This window comes from Liolophura sinensis, chromosome 10 (genome assembly GCF_032854445.1).
Source record: "Liolophura sinensis isolate JHLJ2023 chromosome 10, CUHK_Ljap_v2, whole genome shotgun sequence".
NCBI classification, from domain to species: Eukaryota; Metazoa; Mollusca; class Polyplacophora; order Chitonida; family Chitonidae; genus Liolophura; species Liolophura sinensis.
The window spans coordinates 19,704,584-19,732,353 of record NC_088304.1 but is presented as its reverse complement, the minus strand read 5'-3'; the positions used below and the strand labels follow the sequence as shown (position 1 = coordinate 19,732,353).

The 27,770-nt window shown below is 39.9% G+C and overlaps 1 protein-coding gene across 1 annotated transcript; it reads right to left on the bottom strand.

The window, feature by feature from the left end:
* Positions 1-633: 633 nt before the first annotated feature.
* Positions 634-27,538, bottom strand: LOC135476096 (uncharacterized). The gene is made up of 4 exons (XM_064755994.1): positions 27,404-27,538; positions 20,115-20,200; positions 3,823-11,851; positions 634-2,938 (listed from the first exon to the last, which is right to left on the bottom strand). The coding sequence occupies exons 3-4, from the start codon at positions 11,847-11,849 to the stop codon at positions 2,065-2,067; spliced, it is 8,901 nt and encodes a 2,966-aa protein (XP_064612064.1). The 5' UTR covers positions 11,850-11,851; positions 20,115-20,200; positions 27,404-27,538; the 3' UTR covers positions 634-2,064.
* Between the last annotated feature and the right edge of the window lie 232 nt (positions 27,539-27,770).

Here is a 27,770-nt window from a genome sequence, read left to right as displayed (position 1 = left end):
TAACCCAATGAGGTATAATGTCAAATATAATGTCTGTGACAGCGTCACAGAGTTTAAAGTCGATAGCAGATTAGCTAACTGGTGTCGCTCTCCGTTTATACATGTTGAACTTCGCCCAATATCCAGCATGGCACTGGTTTCTGAATAATTATGACCCGAGGCAATGAGTTTTTGGTGTCGAAACATGGCATATGGAGATTAACATTATAAATTAAGAAGTGTTTAAATTTTTGAGAATATGGTCTTCCATCATATCGATGTGTAGTGATTGTATTTGGGTTTATGCACGCTTTGGGTTTTACGTCGCATTTAACAAATTTGCAGTCATACAACGAGGATGAGTCATTAAGTGTGTGTACATATACAGTGTCTTGTGACAAAACACGTCCATGCCGGCAATGTGCTTTCGCCACTAAACTTTTGCATCAAGCTAAAGACACCAGACATAACACACATCCAGTGACATTATACGGACAACCCGGGCAACCAGTCCTGGTTCCTAGCTCTAACCTCTCAGTACTGGGGGCCAAGCGGGGCAGAAACAAGAACCATTTTTGAAGTCTTTGGTACGACAGATCCAGGTTTACCTTGTGAACATCGCCCAAAAACACAGACAAAAGCCAATTACTGCAGTTGAAATAACAAAAATAATTTAATACAAAGCCACCAGTATAGCACTTACACATCAAAAGAAGTCCTTTGATTTGTTTTTATACTGGAACAATACATGATAAAATCTAATGCCCTATGTTTCACAAAGAATAGTTCATACATGCCAAGGTTACATCTACACGATAAAAACTTCCACACATGCGGAAACCAACAGAGCGATCCCATCATCTCTTTTATGCGCATGTATACAGCAATGACTGAAGAATCATCCAAGTTACATAACGGTGCAAGTTATTGCAAGATACATTTCGGAAAATAATACTGATAACTATGGCAAGTTGAAGAGTACTTTAACAATGCAGGATAAATGCAAAAGGTTAACGAACCAGGAAGTAGGTTTCACACTCCCCCAAATAAGAAAGTGCCCCTAATAATGGTGCTGTTTCAATAGCGACAAATGGCGCGACAATCTCCTAATGTACACAAATTAAACTTTGATTTTGTAGGAATATGATCACAAAAGCACTTCTACAAAACATAACTGCAGCAGACGCAACTGTTCCAGCAACGCAGGACTTCAGTATGGGTTACCAAGACAGTTTCTGTTGGGCGGACCCCAGCTGAATGGCACATGTAAATACACGTATAACTGTCATATATACCTCTTCAACTTTTGATCTTAATCGATTAATCATGATCAATTTTGAAAATTCGTGAGAAAATTTATTTCATTAACTTCCCCCCAAACATTATGGATTTTCAAGAAAACAGCTTGTATAGTATGTTTACAGCGTCTTCTTCTCATAAAAGCAACGAATCACAAGCTGATCTATGGGGTACATTTATCCTAAAAGCCAAGTATGAATGTTGTATCATTCATGACGCTGTGACTGCGTTCACGTTGAGGTATTCGGTCCCGCCATGAATGGTAATAAACCCTGTGCATTTAATAAATTAGTGTAATTTGTGTAACGCAAGCATTTAATTATATATACAGAACCAGTTAAAATAGTAACAATAAACAAACAACAAAAAAAATGGTCGGAAAAATACTGCATTAATTTTAAGAAATGCATTTGCAAGTTTTCGACACGTGATTCTAGGTGAACATTTGATTGTAGGTGTATTTCCCTCACGGCTAATGATTCTTCAGTCATTTAATTTAGGAAGACATTTTGAAAGTAAATGTAAAATGCATGTATACGTTGGAAGCATGATCAACTTTGAACGTCTAACATCATTAAGCACTATACATCCAAGAGGCTCTATTAATCATTAGGTAAGGGTACGCTTACCGTGCCTTAAAACCAGCGACATCAGTCCTCTTACAGCATAAGTGGCATCAAAAATACGTTTGTCCTAACACACTGTACGACATTGTGATGCACCTATGTAACATGAGATATCCAGGCTTAACCTCTGGAATCTATTAAGTCCGATTTCGCGAAGAGATCACATAGAAGTATGATCCTCAGACGATGCTGGACCATGAGATGCATTGGTATCGATGTCAGAGTAAATATCCTCGTCGGTGAATCCAGAAGCCTTTATAACTGCATTGAACTTGTCATCTGAAAGGTCTTCAAGATTCGCCGCAGTAATGCCGGATGACGACACAAGGCGATCGAACATAGCGTTTTTCAGCAACAAGATGTCTGTGATTTCAACATATGGCTCAAAATTTACACACGTAGAGTCCACAGGTGTGCTTTTTCGAACCAGACCTGATCGCTCTGGCGACTTCTCAGAGTAGGCTATCTTCTCTCCTGGATGCTTATTTTTAATGTGATTTCTCATGTGTGTTTTGGTGAAACACGAATGCCCACACCGCAAACATTTGAATGGACGCTCGGACACGTGTGTGGAAACATGCTCATTGAATTCTTTGACGTTAGTAGATGAAAATGAGCAAAACCCGCACTTCGCCAATTCGTTTTGGTTGCCTGGCTTCATGAAAGCTTCGTGAAGTGATAAATGTTCTCCGAACAAGCCCCTGTCAGGTATCTTGAATTTACACAAATGACAACAGAAAATGATTGGGCCCGTGTCCGAAAATTTCCCCTCCTTAACGCAACTTTTCCATTTCTTCGAATCCGTGGGGATCTGAAATTTACTACTCTTCTCTGAATCAGATTCATCACTACTGCTGGTTTCGCCATTAATATCCAACGAGATCCTGCGCTTTTTAGTCTTGGGCATTTCGAAAGGCAATTTACCTATGGTCGCTAGCATCTGGTTGTATTGTAGGAGCGCCAATTCCTCGAAGAACTTAAATCTGCGAGGTTCACCTTCATGGCTTCGTTTCATATGAGCTGTAATACTGGAGCTGAAACAGAACATATTTTAGGTAAGAACACTGCTGACCTTCGGAAAAAAATGTCAAGTCATCGACACTGAAAGGGATACTTCTTTTTTAAAGGATACATGACACGTAAGTTTTTTTTATGTTAACATGCACTTTTAGGACGTTCAAAAGAGAAAAATGGGGTGGGTTGGGGAATCCTTCTTTTTTTGTGTGTATGTAGTGAAAATTGAATGATAATCTTCCTGTGGCCTGCGCGGTCAGTTTGGAAATTAAGCAGGCTGCCGTTGTGATGCTAACACGGATAGCTTGCTAATCCCGCGGGTCCACCGATCACGTCATTTGTGAAAATGCCCACACATTGACGGAAAATATGCATAAAATATAATGGTAAATTTGAGCCGCAAAATATGCAAGATTAAAAATGTTCTTTGCTGTCATTTCCCTTATTTCCACATAACCATAATCTTCATTTCTGCTGGTGGACTGCGCATCCCCAAAATGACATCCCCAATCTAAACAGGAATCTAGTTCAAGCTTAACTAAACACGCCATTGGGATAACTTAGGCAGATCAAATCGTTCGAAAAAGTATTTCTCGAAAACAGCATTTCAGGTACCGGTATGCACTTCAGAGCCAGAGAAAGTCGAATGAATAATTTTGTTCTTTGATTTTTTTTTAATATCATTTTCTTTGACTTTATTTTCATTTTATTATTTTAAAGTTGAGTGAATCTTTTATCGCCAAGTGTTGCTAACTAGCGGGTCAAATACACAATCTTTGACCGTTCAAACCGCGAGAAAGTGGTGCACCTAATACCGGGAATGGCGTCTTTTCTTGGATCACAGATCAGAAGACAATGAACCACAATTATTCGAGCAATACACGTAGATATAAATGGAACCCACCTTGGATATGCCCTGTAGTTGCAGTAGCAGCATTGAAAACACTTGGGCATATGCTTGTACATATGTGCTGCAATAAGTCCTGAAGTATGACTGCAAAAAGCACACATTAAGCACCTGAACGCTGTTTTTCCTGTTTCATCTTGGTATTTTTCATACAGTTCCTGCAAAGGTAAATGCGCCAAAATTTTTGACTCTGAATCCTCATCCGCTATAATTTTGAAATTGTCCATATCAGGAGAGCTTTCCCCTGCTTTCCTTTTCAAACCTGAGGTGCTAGTTGTAGGACTTGATCTTGAACTTTCTAAGCCGGACAGTGGGTTGTAACCAGGAAGTGAGGCTTCAGCAGGCAGCGGGGTAGAGTTATGAAGGGTATCATCTTCGGACTGAATCCGGGTGAAAGCCACCTCTTTACCAGGGTGCCATCTTTCATAATGTCTTTTCATTAAATATGGGAAATGTCCTGTATAACTGCATATATGACATTTAATTCTCGGAGGACTATGCAAGATGATGTGATTCTGGAGACTGCTTTTGTTCCGAGTGGTAAAATTACAATGTTCACAATGAAATGGATTCGATGGATCATAGTCTCGCTTTGCCCACAGCGGAGTGCTCCCTCTACTGTACCTACCTTGGGGAGAGCTCTTCTCAGCTTTTAATTGTTTCTCTTTTTTGTCATCAGGATTTCCTTCTACATCGGATAATAATTGTCTTTTCTGTTTGAGCAACCGGTCAATTTTCAACTCAAATTGTTCATTTTTGCGTAGCTTGGAATCCAACACCTTTCCTGGGTGAATACGCAAAATATGCTTATGAAGACGATCAGCCCTGGAAGCCACTTTTGGACAGTACACACATTTGTATGGGTAGTATTTAAAATGTACGAAGTAGTGCTCTTTCATTCTTCGTCTGGACAATACGGAATGTTCGCATAAATGGCAAAAATACTTGTACTTTTCTCTGGAACCTGTGGAATGACACATGAGCGGTGTTTCCAAGTCCTTGCTGTGGGAACTTTCAAGTGATTGCAGACCTTCGTTAGATTTGTCCTCATTGTTAAAGTTTTCTTTAGGGGAGTTTTTGTTACTCGAAGGATGTATAGGTTTCTCCTTCACAGGGGTGGACTCGTCTTTTGGAAAGACACCTGTCAGAATTGGAGACGGTATCTTATCATTCGAGTCTGTCTCCACAGAAGTGCTCTGCTTGGCTTGTTCAGAAGCAGCCGTCCGTTCACTTTCTTTCAGGACTCTTTTCATACATCCGTCATTGTGTTCCTTCGCCTCCTGTCTATGTCTAAAACGCCTCCCGCAGTCAACACATTTATGCACCTGAACAGGAGACATCACTGGTTTAACATCGACACCATGTTTGAGGAGAGAGTGTTCAATTAGGGCAGGTTTGGAAGCCGTGATACTGGAGCAGAGTCCACATTTCATGTGCTGTTTTGAAAGGACACCATCGCTTTTAGCTGGGGAAGAATTCACATCAGACATTTTGTATAACATCTGCTTTTGATTATGAACAGTTTCTAAATGTTCCTCCATATCTAATAATCTCAAGGTGTTGAATTTACATCGGCTGCACACGAAAGCTTTGACGTCGTGACGTTTCTTGAAATGCTCCTCTAAGGCATTAATGGTCTTAGTTTTAAAACCACACAACACACATTCATATGCAGGAGTGTCAGTGACATTGCCTTTTAGTTTTTTCGCCGGAGATTCTGTGCTGTCATGGGCTTTTCTCTTTGCAGCAGACTGCTTTCCATCAGGGCTGCTGGTCTCTGCACACAAAACGTTCGTAGCTTTGTCATATTTTCTAGGCATATTCTTGTGTCGTTTTTTGAGATGTTTAATCATCACTGACTTGGTGGTGCATTTATAGGGGCAATATGAGCACTTCTGGTATGTGGTTGACTTGTGGGAGCTCAGATGTCCGGACAAACTCTGTATATTTGATGCCTTGAATGAGCAAAGTCGGCACTTATAAAATTCTTGTCCAGATTTGGTGGGAGATCCTGTAGGACGAATGTCGTATTTCCCATGTTTCAGAGAATTTGGCGACACTTTAGGTTCATCGTTGTGCTGTTCAAGTTTTCCTTTGGCGTCAGGAGAATGTTCCTTACTTTTGTTTGGAGAAGACGTGTCATTTTTAGGTACGCTTTTCACAGGTGACGTTTTCCATGGAAGGTCATTGAAGTTGTTATCATTGATGGAAGAGAAGTCTGTAGACTTGTGATGTTTCATATGCCGGAAAAGGTTGACCTTTACTTTTGTAGAATACTGACAGTGAGGACACTTCATACTAGAGTTCAGTACACCTTCAGGTGGGACGTCCACGCTTTCCTTATTTTCCGTGGATTTCTCCAACTGGGGGCTTTCCTTAGAGGTTTTAGCAGAATCATCAGCTGTGTTATGAGATTTTAGATGTTCCAGAAGGTCTTCCCGAATACTTGAACTGAAGGAACAGTTTTCGCAGTGAAACCAATGCACACTAAAATCGTGCTCAGAAGAATCTGTTGGTATCGTTTTTGGTTCAGAAGCACGGTTTATAACGCGTTGGAAACGAAGAATTTTCTCCTTACCGGAGTGCGCCCTGTTGCAATGTTGAAAAGTTGCACGCAAAGCTGTAGACAAGAAGGCGCAAAGTTCACACTTGTATACCTGGATGCTTTTCACATCAGGATGCTTATTATATGTATGTGCTGCTAGTTTTGCATAGCGTTCGAAGTTCTTTTCGCATATTCGGCAAGTAAACTTACTGATTTTACCTAATGCAGCAGGATCTATGGATGCAGTTTCGAATTGTACATAAACAACTTCGTGGCTGTTAAAATGCTCAGATAGCTCTTCCGGACAGAACGTAGCATACGTGCAGACTTGGCATTTAAATTCTTTCCGAGGAATGAATTTCTTCGTTGATTTGTAAAGCATTAATTCATTTGGATGGAAATCGGCCATGTGCTTTTCCATGTGAACGGTGTCATTTGTGCTAAACTTACAGAATTTACAGTCATGAATAGTTAATTCATGCGGACCTTTGTGAGAACTTCCATAATGCTTAGTAAGTTCAGCGACAGATTTGAAGACCTTAGAACAAAGGAGGCATCGAAGGTTCTTTGCTTCTTGAAGTCTGTCTGACAGAGTGGCTTGGCTGGTGTTTGGAGCATCCGATGTAGCTTTGTCTGAGGTGTCAACTGACGCAGTCATTGTAGGTGTGTCGACTGAAGGTTTTTGGTTTTTTCTAAGAGGACCATTGGCAGCTTCATCAGGACTTTGGTGGCTTTTCTCAGTTAACATTTTTTTCTCCTGATTAATTGAACTGCATATCAGCTGAGACGTAACAGTTATCTGCCGCGGTTTGTCTGGATGTGTTTGCCCAATATGCTGCAGGATAGTCCTTCTATCTTTAGTTTTCACACTACAGTAGGGGCATTGTACAAATTTCAGAAGGCTGGCTGTAAAATGGCTGCAGAGAGCAGCTAGTGACGAATAATTCGACTTGCAAGACGCGCATGTGAAAGACTCGGCATCGTTGTGAAAGATGTCATTATGTTGCTGAAATTCCGAAATCAGATTTGTCCCAAAACGGCATTTTGTAAACCCACACTTGTATAAAAGGAAGACCTTTGCAGAACTGTGGCTCAGCATGTGACGAAACAGCTCTTCTTCTCCAGGATTTTTGTGACCACAGTGGGCACATGGATATTGGCTTGCTCCTTGGTGGTGTATAAGAAGATGATGCTTGAACTGTTCAGATGTGATACCGGAAAATTTGCAGTTTGAAAAGCCACACACATAAAACATGGAATCTCTAACTGCATTATTCTGAGACGATCCCCCAGGTTGTGGCGGTTTTGGCGAGGTTGCGTTTTGTTCATTTGCTGTAGCCTGTTGTTCCACTTCTTGCCCCATTCCATTAGTTACATTTGTCCTGACGTTTTCACTTAGCGAAACTTTATTATCTACAGCTGTGCTGTTTTCTGTATTTAAGGAATATGATGATTGGATCATTAATTTGCTTTCACCTTCTTGCTTCTGAATTTCAGTTGCTGCTTCAGCATATGAGGACGATTCGTCCTCCGTGAGATCAATGCACAAAGGCTTAGGTTTACCAACAGAAATGATCTCGCAATCACTGTCATCCTCCTCGTTCACAGAGTTGTCTTCTTTTTTCTCGGACTTCATAGATACGCCTTCAACTTGTGATGTGGTGTCTTTCTGACCCTCTGTTGATGAACTCTTCTGTTTGGAAGGCCCTTGCGACCCAGTGGTTGACATACTTCCTGAACTTATAACAGGCACAGCGGCATAAATTTTCTCCATAAACGGACAGTAAAGCGTTGACGATGGATCCCCTGGACCTCTCTGATGAGAACAATGTGTATTATTCCCATGTAAATGTTTCCAGATATGGTTCTTGAACTCAGCCTCTGAAACAGTTTTGTAGTTACAACCAAAACAGAACATGTTGTCTCTTATTCTGCCGACAGTAACACCTTTTGTATTATTAGTTTTCTTATGAATATTGGGCGATTTGGATGAATTCTGTTGAATTGCAGCTCTGGGTTCACAAGCTGAGCTCGGTTTTGATGCGACGTCTGATTTTGCTGGTTGCTCTCTTTGCTGAACATTTGTTGGCAATGACTGCTGCATTTGTGTTGACCAGACAGTTTGATTGTGGGGATGTCTAGTTGCATTTGGCATGGAGACTGTTGGAATAATATTTGGCAATGTTGCAGTTTGTTGAACCACTGCGCCTTGGCCAACCGTTGCAGAAGGAACAAGCAATAGCAGAGGGTTTCCAGCAATAGGTCCCGACTGTACCAATGTAGGAACCACAGTCCTCTGGACTTGCACACTGCCCTGATGAAGTACGTTAAATGGTCCGACGCCACGTACAGTAGATGAACAGCTTGTCGCTGTAGCAGGCGGCGACACTAGAGACGGCGAAAAATTTTGTAGCGATGAAACCGGTGTTGTTGGAATGCTTTTAGGTATTGGCACAGACGAAAAAACTGGTTGTGTCAAAGATTTGGTCGTGCTTAAATTTGTCCCTGTTTGGGATATTGTAGTTGTGGGTGTCATATAGGGCTTCGCTACAGGTGGCAATAGGCCCGCTGGATCGGAAACTTTTTCAGACACTTTCACGCTCGGGTCTATCCAAATATTAGACAATATCTCTGCTCCACTTTTTGCTAATCGGTCCAGAAATTCTTTTGCTGCTGTATAGCCGAACATACTAAACTTGTGAGATGCACTCTTATGAGTATTTATGTGGGCAGTTACATCAGAACACCGCTGAAAATATAGAGTTCCTGGAGATGTGCAGTGAGGACATGTATATGGATATTCAATCATGTGCTCAACTAGATGACCAATGAAAAGGGCATAACTTGCTCGGTAGTTACATATAGTACACAGATACTGGGTTTTATCTATTCGAACAATTCGACAATTAATGCCCCTTTGTACTTTTGGTGAAGGTGGAGGCATGTATATTTTTTTCCTTGTGACAGGCGAAGCAGAAGAAAGGTCACCGTCCTTACTGGATTTCTGTGATTGTGTCTCTGGGTTAACGCTGGGTAATCGACTTTGGCTAGATCTGAGAAGTTCTGTAGTTGGAGAAGGCTTCTCAGTGGATGAAGCAGAAATTCCGCCCATGGTTCGTTTGCATGTGTGCACTTGCAGAATAGCGTCATCCGATGTTGTGAAGCTGCATCGCTGACAGCGTTTCACTCCGAAGTCAGGCCAATTTACTTCAGCAGGTTTCTGAGGTGTTCGCTTTAGTGGAGCTGATGGATCATCAGCACTCTTATTTAATATATCAAGCAAAGACTCGTTTGATGCTGTACCAACTGTCTTGGAGCTGACTGTAGGGTTCTCCTTATTCATATGGAGGGCGCTGTTCTTGGCTGATGTGGTTGACTTTTCTGGATTCTCATGCAAGGTGAATATCTCGGCTATTCTCATGTTCTGTTCTTCATCTTCTAAGGGCTCATGAGCCGAAAGTGTGGACGGTATTGCACTGTCGCTAGGTGTCTTTTCGGACCCTTTGCTCGCAGCGGTATCATGTTCAGTACAGTTCTGGTCTGCAGATGGACTTGCTAGGACTGAAGTTGTGACTAATTCTTTTCCATGGTTCGTACTGCTGCTTCCATTTGGCTCTGCCTGGCTCAATTCTGTCGCACTGGGGCAGTTATTGTCAGCTTCACTCGTAAGCTTAACACTGTTGGCAGGATCTGGTTTCGATGTGCTGTCCTTGGCATGTTCGATTGACTGCTGAACAGGCTCCTCACTAAGCAGATTGGTAAGTGCTTCAAGTTCTTTCCGCACCATACTTATGGTACTACCGTTATCACGTGCAATATTCTTGTCAGAGGGAACAATGGCATCTCCTTCTATAATGGAACCTGAAGACGCGTGTACTTCAGTGGCTTCCGTTTGTTTGCAGTGATTCGAAGATACGTTTGGTGACTTTTCCAACATATCCGTAACATTTGTCTGCTCAGGGTTGTTATTTGAAGAGGCAGATGTGTCCCTTTCTGATTCATTGATCAAATTTTCTTTTGAGCCTCCTGGCTCAGGCACATTTGTGTCAGTTGAATCTTCGGATGTCGCTGGAAGAGAAGCATTTAATGCGTCAAAAATATTTGTCCTGGTCAGTGTAGGAGTTGACCTTCCAGACTTTTCTGAATTTAATTCAGGTTTTCTCCTTTGCCAAGTTCTGTTGATTTCTTTGAACTTTTCTAATTTTATCTTCAGATCTCGCAGCCTGATGCTATCATTAGGAAGCAAATTTTTCCCATCAGACCCCTGAGGGATGTCTTCTGTTTGAGGGTTTCTTGAGGTGTCTGATTCACCATCTGGTGCACCGAAGTCACCACCACTTTTGTCTGTACATATACTGCTAGAGGATTCATCTTGTTTTTTGTCCAGTCCTTCACTTATGGCATTCATGGAGGTTTCCGATCCTTCCAAGGCTTTGTCTTCATCAATCTTCAAGGTAGACTCATCCTCACTATCCTCTTCTGACTGGCTATCACGAAGAAATGCCAACGAAGTAATTAGAGACGGCTTAGCACTAATGTTAGTGTTCGTTGGTCCATGCGCCATAGGTTCGCCTGAACTCCACGGTGCTTTCCCATTATTTCCATCAACCTTTTCAGCTGTGTTTGTGTCAAGCTCACCAATTACAGTATTTATCTTGGCATCACAACTTTTGGATGCATTTTGGTCAACAGCAAAGTTGTTTGAATTCTCACTGGCATTCACAACATCAGCTGAAGACTTTCCTTCAAATGGTGTGGTCGTTTCCAACTCCAGCTGTGCAGTGCTTGAATTGCAAACAAAGTCTGCCACCTCAGTGTTTGTGTCAGCAGTGTCTCTTTTCCTAGCAGGAATTTCTCCTTCTCTCTGCGAAGCTTTCTCAGATGCATTGTCCTCTACTGACTTCTTCCCCAGAATATCAGAGGTTCCTGTCTTGTCATCCTCTGCTCCAATACGACCTTGACTACTGCTTCCCTGTGACGTCTCATCCAGTTTGTTGACTTCGGATGTGTCAGAAGGTTGAGCAATGCCTTCGTTTGTAGAAGTACTGGTAGAATGACTTTTTGCATTGGTTTCTGTGTTGCGAGGTGTCGATTCTTCTGGATCTTTGTTCTCTTTATTGGTTGCAGGTTGAGCTTTCCTTGATTCTGTCTCCTTTAAAGATGTTCCAGACTGACTTTCAGAACTGATTATGGGTTCCCTATCAGGAATAGCACATTCACTAACACGCCCAGGGTCAGCATCACTGCACTGGCTTAAACTACCTCCTATAGAGCCCAGACTTTTGTGCCCACCAATTTGTACCTTACTGAGGTATTCATCACCATCACATGTCGAAGTTTCAGAAGCTGGGTTTGTACTCGTACCTACACCCATGTCTTGGGTGTGATTTTGAGCCAAATGTCCTTTAGGTGGAATCAGTTGTTGTTCTTCATCCTTCATCTCATTTTGGGGGACTGCATGGGAACTGGTGGATTCCATTTCTGTGAAAATTAAAAACAGATATGATTTATTTTGCAGGGGTTTAACAACATTCTCAAGCATATATTACTTGTGCACATTTGGTTCAGTGTACGGGTGAAGAAAACTTCAAGACCTGCTTTCGATTGTTACCATTCATATGCATCAAATGAGCAAGGATTTAGCCACAAAAGTAAGCAACAGATTAGATCTGATTGACTGGGTTTTATGTCATGCTCTCTGATGTCGATGGCGATCAGGTTTGGGATGGAGGAAACAAGAATGTCTGGAATACACCCCCACCCTTCGCCAGGTACCTGACTAAAGCCTGCTGCAAGGGCTGTATTCAAACATCATAAAAGATATCAACCTACAATGTCAACAACCAGAACTGGATGTAAACAAGGGACTGAATATAACACACCAACCTAGGACAAAAATTCTCTATTATCACGGCAATTTTGAGGAGAAATACAACTGGTCCTTATAACTGAGAGCTTTCAACACACACAACCAAAACATTGTGCTCTATTCACTACACTGATTGTTGTTTAATGATATACTCAAGCACTATTTTGATTATAAGTTATAGGTCAATTTCATGAATGGAGAAAACCTAATTCTCCTCATTTTTAGGGCAGATATTAATAGTGTTGACAGGAAAAAATTACATTTCTCTCAGTTTTTTCCGAAAGCATGAAAGTATGTTTTTCATTAGATGGACTAATAGTGTGAGTAAGATGTTAATTAGTTACATGGCAAAAAAACAACAGATCAGATATCGCAACCACTGGAAGAGTTACATGTGGAAGCGGTAGTAAAAATCTAAAAATCTAACCCACAAGGTCAACTCAATATGTACTACATATTGTGGTCGGAAATCTTGGGAGTCATCACAGATCCTTCAATACCAATCAGCTAGAGTACTGGACAATGCAGGTCAATGACTGCAAGAACTATTTCCAAACACATCAGTCACCTAAATGTTTGTTTATCTTTTATTGCCACCAAGGGTTTGACAACAGTAGAAGCAAGGCAATCACGTTCCCAATATAGGACTGACATTAAACGAACTCCTCTTGGGTTTGACAACTCAAAGACAAACAGCACAAACACAGTCATAACCAGCCCCCAAAACATTATAAAGTCTCATGTGAGGTCATAATTTACATCAACACAAATGTATGCAAATGACTGAAATGTCCATATATTATATTTTCAAAACTGATTCATGCCATTAAACTGAACTCTAAAAGTAGTGTCTCTCATTTCAGCTTGGGAAACTCTAATTCCAAACAAGTTACAGCAATAATCCTGACGACAAAACATTCCTATAAATGATAGGAATGACCCCCTGATGGCTAAATGACTGGGTCCCAAATAAAACTGTCTTTTTTGGATGGTGTTAAATTTGTATTTGATATAACAATTCTAATAATTACTTAGATAGGTGATGACTGAATTGGTCTATGAACAGGAGACCTCTTCTGCTCATGATCCATGCCTTATCATGGCCATATCTAGAAAAAAATTCTGAAAAAGGTTCTGAAAAATCAATGGAAACTGGACAACTCTTCTACTGGACCATGTGAACACTGATGTGGCAAGTTCAATGAAGGGGTTGCTTAAAGCAGTCAAGATATATAAACTCAAACCTATCAAATAAAAAATGAGTTAACCCCAATGACCTTGAAAAAATAGGCCAATGTCACCATATATAACTATGGTTCTTTGCACTGCTTTAGTGTACATGTGGTATAACTTTGATAAATCTGGCCAGAAGTAATCAAAAGACAAATTGGCCTTGGGAAAGGAATTTGTAGTTACACATGCTGTTGCCGCATGTGACGCCTTTATGACAACAAACGGTCGACTCTTGGTGCAGTCTAACCGTAACGTTCATGAAGATTAAGTGTTTTTGGCCTTCACATATAGACAGTACACAGGTGTAGGTTACATCTGGGAAAGTTTGTTAGTAACTTGCGGAAGGTTAGTGGTTTTTCCAAGGCACCCTGGGTTCCTCCACCTATAAAACTGGCGGTGAAGAATTCTTAAACAAATAGCTCAAGGTCACTGAAAAACAACAACGTTGTGTAAGTTTAATGAAACTTGCTTATGGTTAGGTACATGTATTACAAGTCTAGCTGTGACAAAACATCACTTCAATGAGTAATGTTCTTCAAAAATAGGTCTTGCTCAATAAAAAACAAATAGGTGCATAACTATAGGTGCACCTATGGTACAGGTTTGATGAATGATCATTGAGGAAATTTCACCAGATACTCACACCACTGCTCAAAACTCAATTGGTATATAGTCAATAGTGTCACCTAAATGTGGAGAGCTATATATTTTTTATTATACATGTATCTGTGTGAGCAGAAGCTGTTATGGACAAGATAAAACCTATGCCATCTACAAAGGGAGACAACTCTTGACTTGTTACCCACATTAGTCATACATGTATATATTATTAGCTTGCTCGCTTTACATGTATTAGACAGAGGGAAACACAAGCAAAGTTTTTTAAATCCTTTTATGAGCCATACAAACAACTGAACAAAACATCTGTAAGCACATTGGGAAGATTAATTAACCCTAATAATAACCACACACGTACATTTTTGTGAATAGTTTATAATGACAATTAAGATAAAATCCTTTACAAGTGAAATCATGACATGGCAAAAAAATTATAACACCATGCCACTTTGAGCCAAAATCCGCCATTACTCCATGTACATGTATCTTTGATAACTTAACGGTAAATTAAAATACAGGATCTACATGAACGTGTGATAATGAAATAAATAAAAAAATGCTCTGAAAACAGTGTTTAAAAAAATTAGCTTCATTTTTTAAAGGCATTGAACATAATGTAACTTATGCATAAACAGTGTAAAATGAAAGGTATTACATACAGGAAAAAGAGTATTGTTTGTATTCAATTTTAAACATACATGTTTGTATTCAATTTTAAACATACATGTTTGTATATAGGGTCTATCACTGGAAAGTTTATCAACATGTGGGTACAACTTATTGTCCCTACTACATCATGTATTGTTCTTTATTGCCACTGGCTGATCAGACGGGTCAAACTGTTGACATACACACTTACGTTTGTCTGTAAACCCTTTCCTCCCACCATAATGCTGGCCGCCATCATTATAGTGAAATATTTTTGAGCACTGCGTAAAACACAAACCAAATAAATAAGTGCAGGCTGTTCTTAGTTTACAGTAACTGTAAATCTCAGCTCACTTACAAGAACAATAGTGATATACATTTACATGAGGCTTTCTAGCTGCTTGATCAAAATTTAGTGCTACTCCTTTTCTGTGCCTTTTGCAACTGTTCATGTGTCAAAACATGTTACAAATTCTGCCCCAGGAAGCATCAATCAATGCATAATTGAGTTGTTTTCCCACAACCTGAAATATATGTGCACCTTGTTCACGGCATCCATTTTGGAATAATCAGGGACAAATAAAACCACGCTCTGTGATTGGTCAATATTTGAACCCTGGATGGCAAGTCACTATAGGGTGAGACAAAGGCTTATATTTACTTAATACACAGTTTTCTTTTGCATAAAAATATTTGTAATTTTGTGCTTACCATGTTGTTTGAAGTAAAATGTAAATCTAATCTCAGTGGCTGAGGGGTACCTGAGCACTAAATTATAATCAAAAACTCTCCAAGTTTCTAAGGTGTCTCCTGAGGTACACCAATTACTTTTTTCAAACTTTTAAAGTTTCTGAGGTAGTTGATTTGTTTTTAAAGTTCCTGAGGTGTATTTGAGGTACATCATCTCATGTTCAAAACCGCTCAAACTCTCAAAGTTTCTAAGGTGTACCTCAGGTACATCATCTAAGTGTTCTAAATTCCTGAGATAAATCTGAGGTATGGGTAAATGGCTGGGGTGTATTTGAGGTACAGTACACTTCATCTATACCTCACAGTGAGGTGTACACCTCACCTCTGCAAGGGCATGAAATTTGCCTCCAGCAGTCATGTGACATGGTGGCCATTTGGAAAAACGTGAAAATCTTAAATTACTCTGAAATTTCGACACAATATAGCCAATAGACAGCGCAATGAAGTTTGAGAAAGAAATTGGAATCTAGTTAAAAATCACTTCTGGTTGCCATCTTGAAAAACGACACAATATGGACATGTAATGAATTTGATCGGATTTCAATGTGCAAGGAATTTAGTCATATGTTATTTAGCATGCTGAACATGAGTATGTGCTAAGCTTATTCCTAGGTGAAATAGTTTTCTGTATAATGAGAGAAACCTTCCCCACACATGCCCCATTTAAATAACATGGGCCATATTATATTTATTAATTTATTTGATTGGTGTTTTACGCTGTACTCAAGAATATTTCACTTATATGACAGCTGTCAGCATTATGGTGGGTGGAAACCGGGCAGAGCCCAGGGGAAACCCACGACCATCCACAAGTTGCTGACAGGCATTCCCACTTACGACCAGAGAGGAAGCCAGCATGAGCTGGACTTGAACTCACAGCGACCTCATTGGAGAGACTCCTGGGTCATTACGCTGAGCTAGCACGCTAACCAACTGAGCCACGGAGGTCCCTTGGCCATGTTAAAGGTGAAGTCTTCAGCATTTGTCATGCTGTAGGCCAAAAACAGTTGCATCATTCTAAAGCTGAAATTTTGACAAATGATGGGCATTGGTGTATGTATGTCCGCTTTTATTTTTAATGACTATTGGTCACGTGACATGGCGGCCATATTGGATTTTGACTAAAATACCATTCTTTTCTAAAAAGCTTCTAGTTAGGGGTTCAAGCCTCAAGACTGGAAGCCCTATTGCAATTGTTCTGATTCTTCTTTTTTTTTTATGGTTATTGTTATTCCTCACGAATCTGTCGCCGAGTTGTAAAAAACTTGGTAAGAGCTAGAAAGCTGAAAGTTTAACACATGATAGGCCTAGGCCTTAACCTGTGCGCCGTAACTTTTGGTGATGATCAGTCATGTGACATGGTGGCCATATTGGCTTTTTTCCAAAAACCCAACCATTCTTTAAGAATCTTGCAAAGCTCAACATTTGTCATGATTTTGACATTTTTTGAAAATAATTCATTTTTAGTGTGTCTAAATATGCAAATTAGGATACATGGATAACACCAGCATTAAAAGCATTGGTTTTTGTTTTGTACAACAGACAAATATATGGCATGCATTGTGTATGAAATTTGCTTCCAGAAGTCACGTGACATGTTGAAGAACGTGAAAATGTTTTAATTATTATTATTTTTCTCCTGTTTTCTTCAAAGTTTTTTGAGCGCTTTAAGAGATGTAAAACGAAAAGTTTTCATTGGATGTTGTTGAAATTTAGTGATTTTAAGAACAAGGTTACAGGGCAATTTTTGCATGTTTTTGGTTAGCTCTGGTCACCCAACATGGTGACCTTCTTGGATTTTGAATAAAACCTTTGAAAATATTCTTGAAGAACCAACGAATGGATCCTTTTGACATCAGAGGTACTTGTAGAATGATCCAAGTTAAAGCAATTTTGAAAAAATCTTTTAACATTCACCAAAAGCTTTGGAAGCTAGTCATTGGTCTGTTCGAAGTCATGATGTCATAAAAAGTGTCTAATATATGTATTCTGGTGTATTTGGCAACGCTGATTCAAATTTGCTTTGCCTATCTTGGTCACTTTTTGAGATATATTCAAAAAACTTTTTTCGGGTGCGTAATTTCAATGGCCTGTAACTCGAGAACTATGGTTGGTCACCAAAACTGTGACACATTTCTGGTGAAAATGGTTAGTCCAAAGTTTATGAAATTTTAATACATCTGTCTGTATGACTTGGAGTTGTGCATTGTAAATTTTGGGCAGATATGGTTCAGTGACATGGTGGCCATCTTGGATTTTGACGTAAATGTAAAAAAAAAAATCTTCTTCTCCAGAACAGCTGATGCAAATGAGTTGAAATTTAAACTGCAGTTGCACAAAGCCTAGGCATGTTAACTTTGAAGATGAAAACTTGGTTGATTGAAAATTGTACACGTTGTTTATTGGGTGAAAAAAATTGCGTTTGCCCATAATTTCTACATTTCTTCAGATTATGTCCTGCAAATACTCATATCTGATGCAGTTTTGGACGCGGATTCCGAAAATGCAATTTTTGCACAACTGGAAGTGACATCATCAAAACCGGAAGTGGGCATATCTCCTTAACCAATGAAGCTAGAGATACAATCTTAAGGTCTAACATCATAACAAGGCAATCAGACAACATTTACAAAAACTGGAAGTAACACATGCCGAGAAAAAAAAAAAGACATTTTTACATTTTTAAAACTGAAAAACTTTTACAGCTGAAAAGGCTCAACAGAAATGTGTGGAATTCAGATATAGGATACACCCAATGATGTGCTCTTGTGAGGAAAGATTTGTGTGTACTCAATCACGTGACCTGGTGACCATTTTGGACTGAATTCAAAACATTTTGACAGTTATTTTCTCCAAAACTTATTGTCCAATCAACTTAAAATTTAGCACACATAACAAGCGTTTCCTGGAGACTATTTGGACAGAAAAAGGATGCAATATGTTTGCAAATTAGGTTTTAACCGATACATAAGATGTGACGTCATGTGAAAACGTAAAATTTGAATTTGAAGATTATTTACACGTTACTTCACATAGTTTGACATCCTCACCAGGGATCCGGTCTTATTTTTGTTCTGCGGTGTATATCTTTGTTGCAGGTTGTGGTTAAAATGCCCGAGATTTGCAGGTCACTTGATACAAAACTCTTATAGCTGTAAAGCTGAAAATCGCCGTGTAATAAGGGCTATGTATGTAATATATGTATGCTGAAAATCGTTGAGCTGTGATAAAAACACAGACGACATGCACGGCTTCAAATATTGTTCACAGGTCGACTGATTATGTTTGACACATTTATATGTACATGTTATACAGTGTACATACAATGCATTGATGGTTATGAAGAACGAGCACTTTCTGATCTTATATATCAGTGCAAAAACACCATACTTGGGATCAAATTGCGAAAAAGCGCAATTTCCACCATATTTAGAGGTCACGTGACAGAAAACTGTTACAACTGTACATTTGAAAATCACCGAGTGCAAAGCACTATATATGTACTCTATGTATGCTGAAAAATAGAGGGGAAATACACACCTTCAAATATTATTCAGAAGTCGATTAATTCCGTTCGGCACATCTACATACACATGCTATACAGTGTACTTACAATGCACTAATGTCTACGAAGAATGTAAGCTTTCTAATTAAGTTGGTTATATAACTATACATGGACAACATTCGGGTAACCAGACGTGACACTGCATAGGCTGGGCAATACCGACTTGAACCCCGGCATTGCTGCTTAAGCAGCTATATACTGAATAACAATGTAAATATCCCTAATTTACAATCAAATGAGTAAATGTCCAGATCATATTCATCATTCTCACCAAGTTTCATGGAGGTGATGTGAAGACTGGGAGACTAGTAGCCCCAAACATAAAACCTCAACTGACCCAAACAAATAGAGCTTACTCAACTGACCCAAACAAAAAAAGCTTACTCAACTGATCCAAACAAAAAAAGCTTACTCAACTGATCCAAGCAAAAAAGCTTACTCAACTGACCCAAGCAAAAAAAGGTTACTCAACTGACCCAAACAAAAACCCTTACTCAACTGACCCAAACAAAAAACCTTACTCAACTGACCCAAACAAATAAGCTTAATCAACTGATCCAAATATAAAAAACCTTACTCAACTGACCCAAACATAAAACACCTTACTCAACTGACCCAAACATAAAAAACCTTACTCAACTGACCCAAACAAAAACCCTTACTCAACTGACCCAAACAAAAAACCATACTCAACTGACCCAAATAAATAAGCTTACTCAACTGACACAAACATAAAAAACCTTACTCAACTGAACCAAACATAAAACCTTATTCAACTGACCCAAGCAAAAAAAGCTTACTTAACTGACCCATACAAAAACCCTTGCTCAACTGACCGAAACAAAAAACCTTACTCAATTGACCCCAAAAAATAAGCTTATTCAACTGACCCAAATATAAAAATCCAATGTTAGGTTACGCTCAGTAACAGAATTTCTTAAGAATGGCCTGAAAATTTACATGTAGGTGCATTTCACAAAAATAACAAAAACATTTAATCATTGAACAAAAAAAATAAATAAATAAAATATTGGGTTATAATGAAGATCTTAGAAACTTACCACTGGGGCATTTTCTGTAAAGGTTCTTCTTATGTACAGGATCAAGCCACAGGTCAGTGATGGAGATACATGTACATGTAGGCAACCTGCCAGACAGAAAACTTGGGTAAGCATTGGATTTTTTTTTTTTAATTGGTGTTTTACACTGTACTCAAGAATATTTCACTTATACGACGACAGCCAGCATTATGGTGGGTGGAAACCGGGCAGAGCCCGGGGGAAACCCACAACCATCCGCAGGATGCTGAAAGACCTTCTCACATATGGCCGGAGAGGAAGCCAGCATGAGCTGGACTTGAACTCACAGCGACCGCATTGGTGAGAGACTCCTGGGTCATTACGCTGCACTAGCGCTTTAACCGACTGAGCCCCGCAGGCCCCGGGTAAGCATTGGAGGACTGAAGAATAGGCATGAGCACTTCACAGAAATGATTGTCCTGTTTCTATGTCAGTTCCCTGGATAAATTAGATTTATATATATATATATATATATATATATATATATATATATTGGTTTAATTGCAGCCCCATTCTAACGAATGATCTGTGTCATAACTCAGCTATTCATACCAGTAGGTACATGTATGTACTATAATAAGCATATGCATACATACACATATGTATACTACACACAATTTTTCCATGTCTGGGTTTATCTCAGTAAATACACACTGCCAAACAGTCAAATATGAATGACTAAACAACATAACTCTTGAGGAGGGATATTCACAGAGGACACAGAGTCAATAAATTAGATTTGGTAGGAAGGCTACCAAGAGCTTGCCCGTAGGAGACGCATGAATGCAAGACTTTAGCTCGATACATAAAGGACTTAAATACTGACCTTAACATGGATTCAAATACATAAAGAAGATGTGCACATCACAAATTTGGCAATTTATGGTAATTAACACACAAGTAGGGCATCAACCATGGAACATGCCCCTCATCTTATTGTGCTTTAGAGTCATGTATACAAAATCTGTGCGCAATACATGCAGTTAACATTTAACTTTTAGAACATTGCCATGAATTTTGTAATGTAGTTAATTAATTCAGCACAGACCATCAACAATGGAACATCCTCACGTTATTGTGCTTCACATGTATGAAAAACTTGAGAATAATATCTGCAGTAGTTTTTAAGATGCCTCCTCTAACATTAATCGTAACATTACTTTCACGTTATGCAGGGCAGCCGGTTCACTGTTGTTCAAAATCAGCAGAAATTTCTTCTACTACCTAACCGCAATTTTTTTTTTGATTGTTGTTTTACGCCGTACTCAAGAATATTTCACTTATGCGACGGCGGCCAGCATTATGGTGGGTGGAAACCGGGGGAAACCCACGACCATCCGCAGGTTGCTGGAAGACCTTCCCACGTACGGCCGGAGAGGAAGCCAGCATAAGCTGGTCTTGAACTCACAGCGACCGCATTGGTGAGAGGCTTCTGGGTCACTACGCTGCGCTAGCGCGCTAACCGACTAAGCCACGGAGGCCCCTCTAACCGCAATTAGTAAAATGATCAGTTTTGGCCACTTTAGTCAAAGTTTCGGTAATTTGAAATCATGATTTCCCTTAAAATCAGCTGTAAATTCTCATTCCTAGTTACTGAATGCCAACACTCCTAATATCACATTAGTTTATACACCATACTTTCCTCAGGCAAGCTGCAAATCACAGCTCAGCACTGCTTAGCAAGAAAAAAAAGAACAATGAAACAATTAGTCATCTGATGAAATGAGCTGTGAGCCCTCAAAATTTAGTGCATTTGTTTAAGTCAGAAGGCTATTCTTACCTTGCACTCACAAATGAGCACATGGATCTATTTCAGTCTCTGAGTAGTGAGCGAGCCCATGCTATTTGTATAGGCAACAGACAGGAGATAGCAGACAGATGGCTTAGCAGAGCCACATGTAGGACAGGCAGTACATACAGTACACAGGCCTCAACAAGAGGATGAACAAGGGGATCGGAAAATCGTTCTCCTGGATTTTCAGCCAGCAGATCAAAATTCTGATCACCCCTACAGAAGTGAAGGGGAACAATCGATCCCTTTGATAGATCACCTCAAGCTTACATTGTGTGTAATTGAGCAAGCGACAATAATTACAATGAAATAATATGAATCTAGACTGACCTATGTGCTATGGACTGAGGCAATGGAGCTCTACTGAAACCTTTTCAGGAGGAGTCAATGAAACTGTTTAGGAAGGTCACTACAACTGTACCTAGAAATGAATCAACTTACATTTTCTAATAAAGGAATTAAAAATGAGTAAAACAGACTTTGGACAGTTGCCTGGCATTATTTGAATATTTGTAGGCAAGGATGTCACATCATTTGATATTTTGTAACACAGTTAACATGAGACAGAAAGTATTTATGTTGAACATGAAGGGAGGCAACTCTTGGTTGTACTGAAGCAGTACAACATTGCCCCTTTTTCCAGCCCATGATAATAAAAGCATTGTAAAATTAGATTACAATATAGGTGTGTATGTATATTTCAAGTGTGAATGTAGTGGCATATTATATTCAATTGTCATCAAATTTTAATATGGTGCATGCTATTGAAGCTGTACTTGAAATAAATCCCAACAGTTGTGTCCCTTTTGTTATTTAGCACAGGTCATATCTTGTACTGTTACAAGAGCTAAACGACTCGTCAGCAGCTGTACTTGACAGGATTACAGTGTAGGAATAGTCCTGTTTATTGTTAATTTGGTCAATGCAAGAGAAGGCATTGTTCTGTTATTACAGATTTATCTCTCTTGGAATAACCTTTGGCAGTTTCTCCACCCTCTTACACTTGTTTTATTTATTTATTTGACTGGTATTTTACGCCGTACTCAAGAATATTTCACTTATAGGATGGCGGCCAGCATTATGGTGGGAGGAAACCAAGCACAGCCCGGGGGAAACCCACAACCATCTGCAGGTTGCTGGAGGACCTTCCCACTTACGGCCGGAGCGGAAGCCAGCATGCATTGGATACTTGTTCTACATGTATCTCAGGGAGATATGAATAACTAGCATTAAATTACAATAAGAAAAACAATGACACTTGTAAAGTAAGACAATCTTCAGAAGTATGAAGTCTCTCATACAAAGAATATGTATGGTAAATAGAAATCCATAACTGCAGGTACATTGCACCTTGCACATAGATACATGTACATGTGTAAGGCAGTGTACATCTCACTACCTTATCCTTATTTTAAATGTGTAGGACAACATGAAAACTTTGCAACCAGAGAAAACCCCTTCCCTTCAGGTCAAATATAAATCACACAACTACATATGTTTATTTTACTGCTGTTTAATCCCATTTTGAAAATATTATGATAGAACATACATGTATACAATGGCTGACAGAGGTACGGAAGCCTCAAAAAGTCTGTCATGAGCAGGAACAGGATTGAACCCACATCTCAGGTGTTGTAAACACTGAAAGACAGATCTTTAGGCAAGCACACTGATGTTCATTTGCCCAGGAAATGAATCTGCAAATCACAAAAAGCTTAAACTTAAGTTACAACATGATATTTGCTGGCAAAGATGACATCTCTGCAAATCGGACATTTGCAGCTGCTGAAGTCCATTCATATGGTAGATGTCCATGTACTGTTAAGAGAAACTGAAAGAGATCTATCACTAGGAGTCAGACTCCACTAAGGTTGTCAGGTTACAGATAAAATCAACATTCTCTTCAATGCAAGGGGCACAACTGTCCAAGGGCCATAACTCCTGCAGAACTACACAATATAAATATACAGTATAAATGTTTGCAAATTTCAAATGATTGTCCAGACCTAGGTTGATCAGTCTCAGTCCAAGAAGAGACTGTGGTCATACCGTACCATGACTAAAAGTGCAAACAACCAAACAAGGCACTTTAATAAAAACAAAGGCTGAGAAAGTCAACCTCACAAGAAGAGGGTAGCTACTTGAGTTCAAACCCTGGCAATTATCATGCTGACCCTTAGCTCGAAGTCAAAACCTGCAGGGTGCAAAGATACATTCCTCAACAAGGGACAGGATGGCAATTTCCACTATTAAATGTGTGCTGGACTAAAAAGGGACAAGGAGCATATTTATAGCGGAAGGGTAGAGCATCCTTCTAACAGGAAGTCCAAATCACCAATTTTTTGTTTTATTCATGCAATTTAGCCCTTGTCTGGAATGAAGACTCCATTTTGACATGCTCTCTGACCATAGCGGTCACTTCATCCAATTTAAATTGAAGTGCTTTGTCTCAATTTTACATTTACTCCTCATGAGATATACAGCCTGAGAACACCTTAGTAAGGAATGATGGACATGCCCTTATCATATTGTGTTGATGAGGTACAGGTAAAGTTCTCGAACATTAGTCTCCTTAAAGTGTTAACATAGCTAGCAAATACGGGCAGGTATCATGCAGAATGAAGCAACTCTGAAGGACGTCTCATTTCCAATTTCCTCCTATTTTCTCTATCTTTTCCATGCTAATTTTGTCAAAATAGGGCGTCTCAAAGACACGGAGACATCCTTGTGGCTAAACCTATCAGCATTAGAAATGGCAAGCATACAGAAGATACCATGTTTTACGGGCTTTGCTGTATACAAGAGAGGAGTTCGCAAAAAAGGCTATCCGACTATTGTTTAATGCTGCACTCAAGGATTTGTCACTTGTATGATGGTGATCAGTTTTATAGGTAGACCAAACCAGAGTGCCTTGTGCAAGCCACTGAGGAACTTTCCTACATATGTTGTAAGCCTATATATATGTGTACCACACATGGAAAACAGGCAGCCTTCAATAAATATTAGATTGTGCCATACGCCACAAGAGCATCATGAACTGCTTGATGTCACCACATGCAATGAGAGATGGGTGGAAAGGAAGCAGCCTTCAATAACTATTAGATTGTGCCATATGCCACAACAGCATCGTGAACTGCTTGATGTCACCACAAGCAATGACAGATGGGTGGAAAACAAGCAGCCTTCAATAAATATTAGACTGTGCCATAAGCCACAACAGCATCATGAACTGCTTGATGTCACCGCAAGCAATAAGAGATGGGTGGAAAACAAGCAGCCTTCAATAAATGTTAGACTGTGCCATATGCCACAAGAGCATCGTGAACTGCTTGATGTCACCACAAGCAATGAGAGATGGGTGGAAAACAAGCAGCCTTCAATAAATATCAGACTGTGCCATATGCCACAACAGCATCATGAACTGCTTGATGTCACCACAAGCAATGAGAGATGGGTGGAAAACAAGCAGCCTTCAATAAATGTTAGACTCTGCTATACGCCACAACAGCATCGTGAACTGCTTGATGTCACCACAAGCAATGAGAGATGGGTGGAAAACAAGCAGCCTTCAATAAATATCAGACTGTGCCATATGCCACAAGAGCATCGTGAACTGCTTGATGTCACCACAAGCAATGAGAGATGGGTGGAAAACAAGCACCCTTCAATAACTATTAGACTGTGCCATACGCCACAACAGCATCGTGAACTGCTTGATGTCACCACAAGCAATGAGAGATGGGTGGAAAACAAGCACCCTTCAATAAATATCAGACTGTGCCATATGCCACAAGAGCATCGTGAACTGCTTGATGTCACCACAAGCAATGAGAGATGGGTGGAAAACAAGCACCCTTCTATAACTATTAGACTGTGCCATACGCCACATGAGCATCGTGGTCTGCTTAATGTCCCCACAAGCAGTAAGAGATGGTGGAAGCTGACAATTCCCATAGGCAAAAGAATTACTTATGTCCCAGATGTGTTTGTTCAATGTAGGTTAAATCATTTTTTTTTGTGCGTGTACTTACGAAATCCTTGCCTAAATGAAAACATCAACAACATCATACACATGGTGAACTTACCCACACTTTATGTTTGGAATAAAACGTATATGTATTACTGTCTGAATCATTCAAACTTTGAGAAGCTATGTGTAGAAGTAGCTTATTTTTAGGATTGTTGTTAAAAGCCACTTTTAAGGAGTTGAAGTTTTTGAAGCATCTTTCAGCCTCCACTCTCCAATTCAAGCACTAAATAGGTTTAAAAGGCTGAATGGAATTTCAAAGGATTGTGTAACCCTGTACATGTCTAAACTGGGAATGGGTGAGACTAGTTCAATAGACTGTGCAAGAGTAATATTGCACCTGGCGTTAAGAGTGAAATTTTCCATTCAACTTAAAAAAAGAAAGGTGACTTCAGTATAGGTACTGGCCTTATCAGATAAAAGTTTGTTTGAAGGCAGTGCTATGTGTATCAATAAAAGAGTTTGGCTACCATGCCAATGTCAGGGGGGATAATGAAAGTAAGGGGAATAACTCTTTTATTGAAAAAATAAATAATTTCTTCATAATTAGCCCCAAACAAGAAGGATACAGCTATGATATAAGGACATAATTACTCTGGGTACATATAGGCATCACAAAAAATTGTGAAAAAAATGTTTTAAATTGTATTGCATATTATACCATATAACTGAATGGAAAATTAGGAATAAAATGTCCCACAGATCATCCTTGTCGAAGCACATAAATGTTAATGCCACAAAAACATTGCATTTTTATAATTTGTACTTGTACACTTTGCGACATGAGATAGGAAATACAGACCCGAAAATTCCCTTCAACTGAGGCTAAACGAACGGGCTTGTGGTTTACAGTTCATACGCAATTCATACAAATCACAATTAATAAGATAAAAACAAGAAGGGACCACTGTAGACATAGGTTAGTGACGGTCTGTGGTGTTTACAGTCATACCGTGTGTCAGGATCGCAGCGAAGACAACAGTACCGGGTATCTAGATTTACGTCTGCAAACACATGTCTGGCCGAGTCGCGGTAAACCTCCAGCTAGTCATTGTGTTTCTAGTTCGACGACACGCACACATTCAGCAGACCTTGGCCTGCTTGAGTCCAGCAGTCACCGCGAAGTTACAAAAACCTGTTCTCCTAGTCAGAAGTTGTAATCCTACCAGCCTTGTACAAGCCTCGATCACAGCCCGAGCTGCACAGAGGTCGATAGAGGTTGATAGGGTTTTAGCCCAGCCTTGTCAGTCAGTGTGTGACCCGCCGGCCAGTCTCGTAAGGCCGCAGCTGAGCGACGAGCGACGATCCAATGCGGGTTGAGTGGCAGCGGGCGCCACAGTCAGCCGATCGACTTCCCCATGCCGAAACATAGCGAAAACATGCTATCAGTTCTAGTAGATTCGCCCACTGTCCCTTGCTGAGGGTAACAACAAATCAATAATGCTGACTTACCTTTTCTATCATGTTGCGCATGTTTCCTTTATCAACTTATGAGTCACGTTTTTCACAGGTACAGTTCGCTCGCTGTTAACAATAGACGTCTGGCAATCGAATGGCCGAGAAACCGCAGATGGCAGGCTTTTCATTTATACCCCCACGTGACCGCGGCGGTCACATGGTACAAGTCTTGCATTCTGATTGGTAGAATCGCAGCGCGAGAGCTTTTCTCCCCATTAGTGATATATACCATAGTGCGTTTTTAACTGCGCAGTTTCCTGAGAGGATGGGTAAATATAAACATGACGTCAGGCGGACGGAAATCCCAACAACATTCCCGAAGCTTGAGCAACAGACTTAGCTCATAGGCCCGCACAGCCTG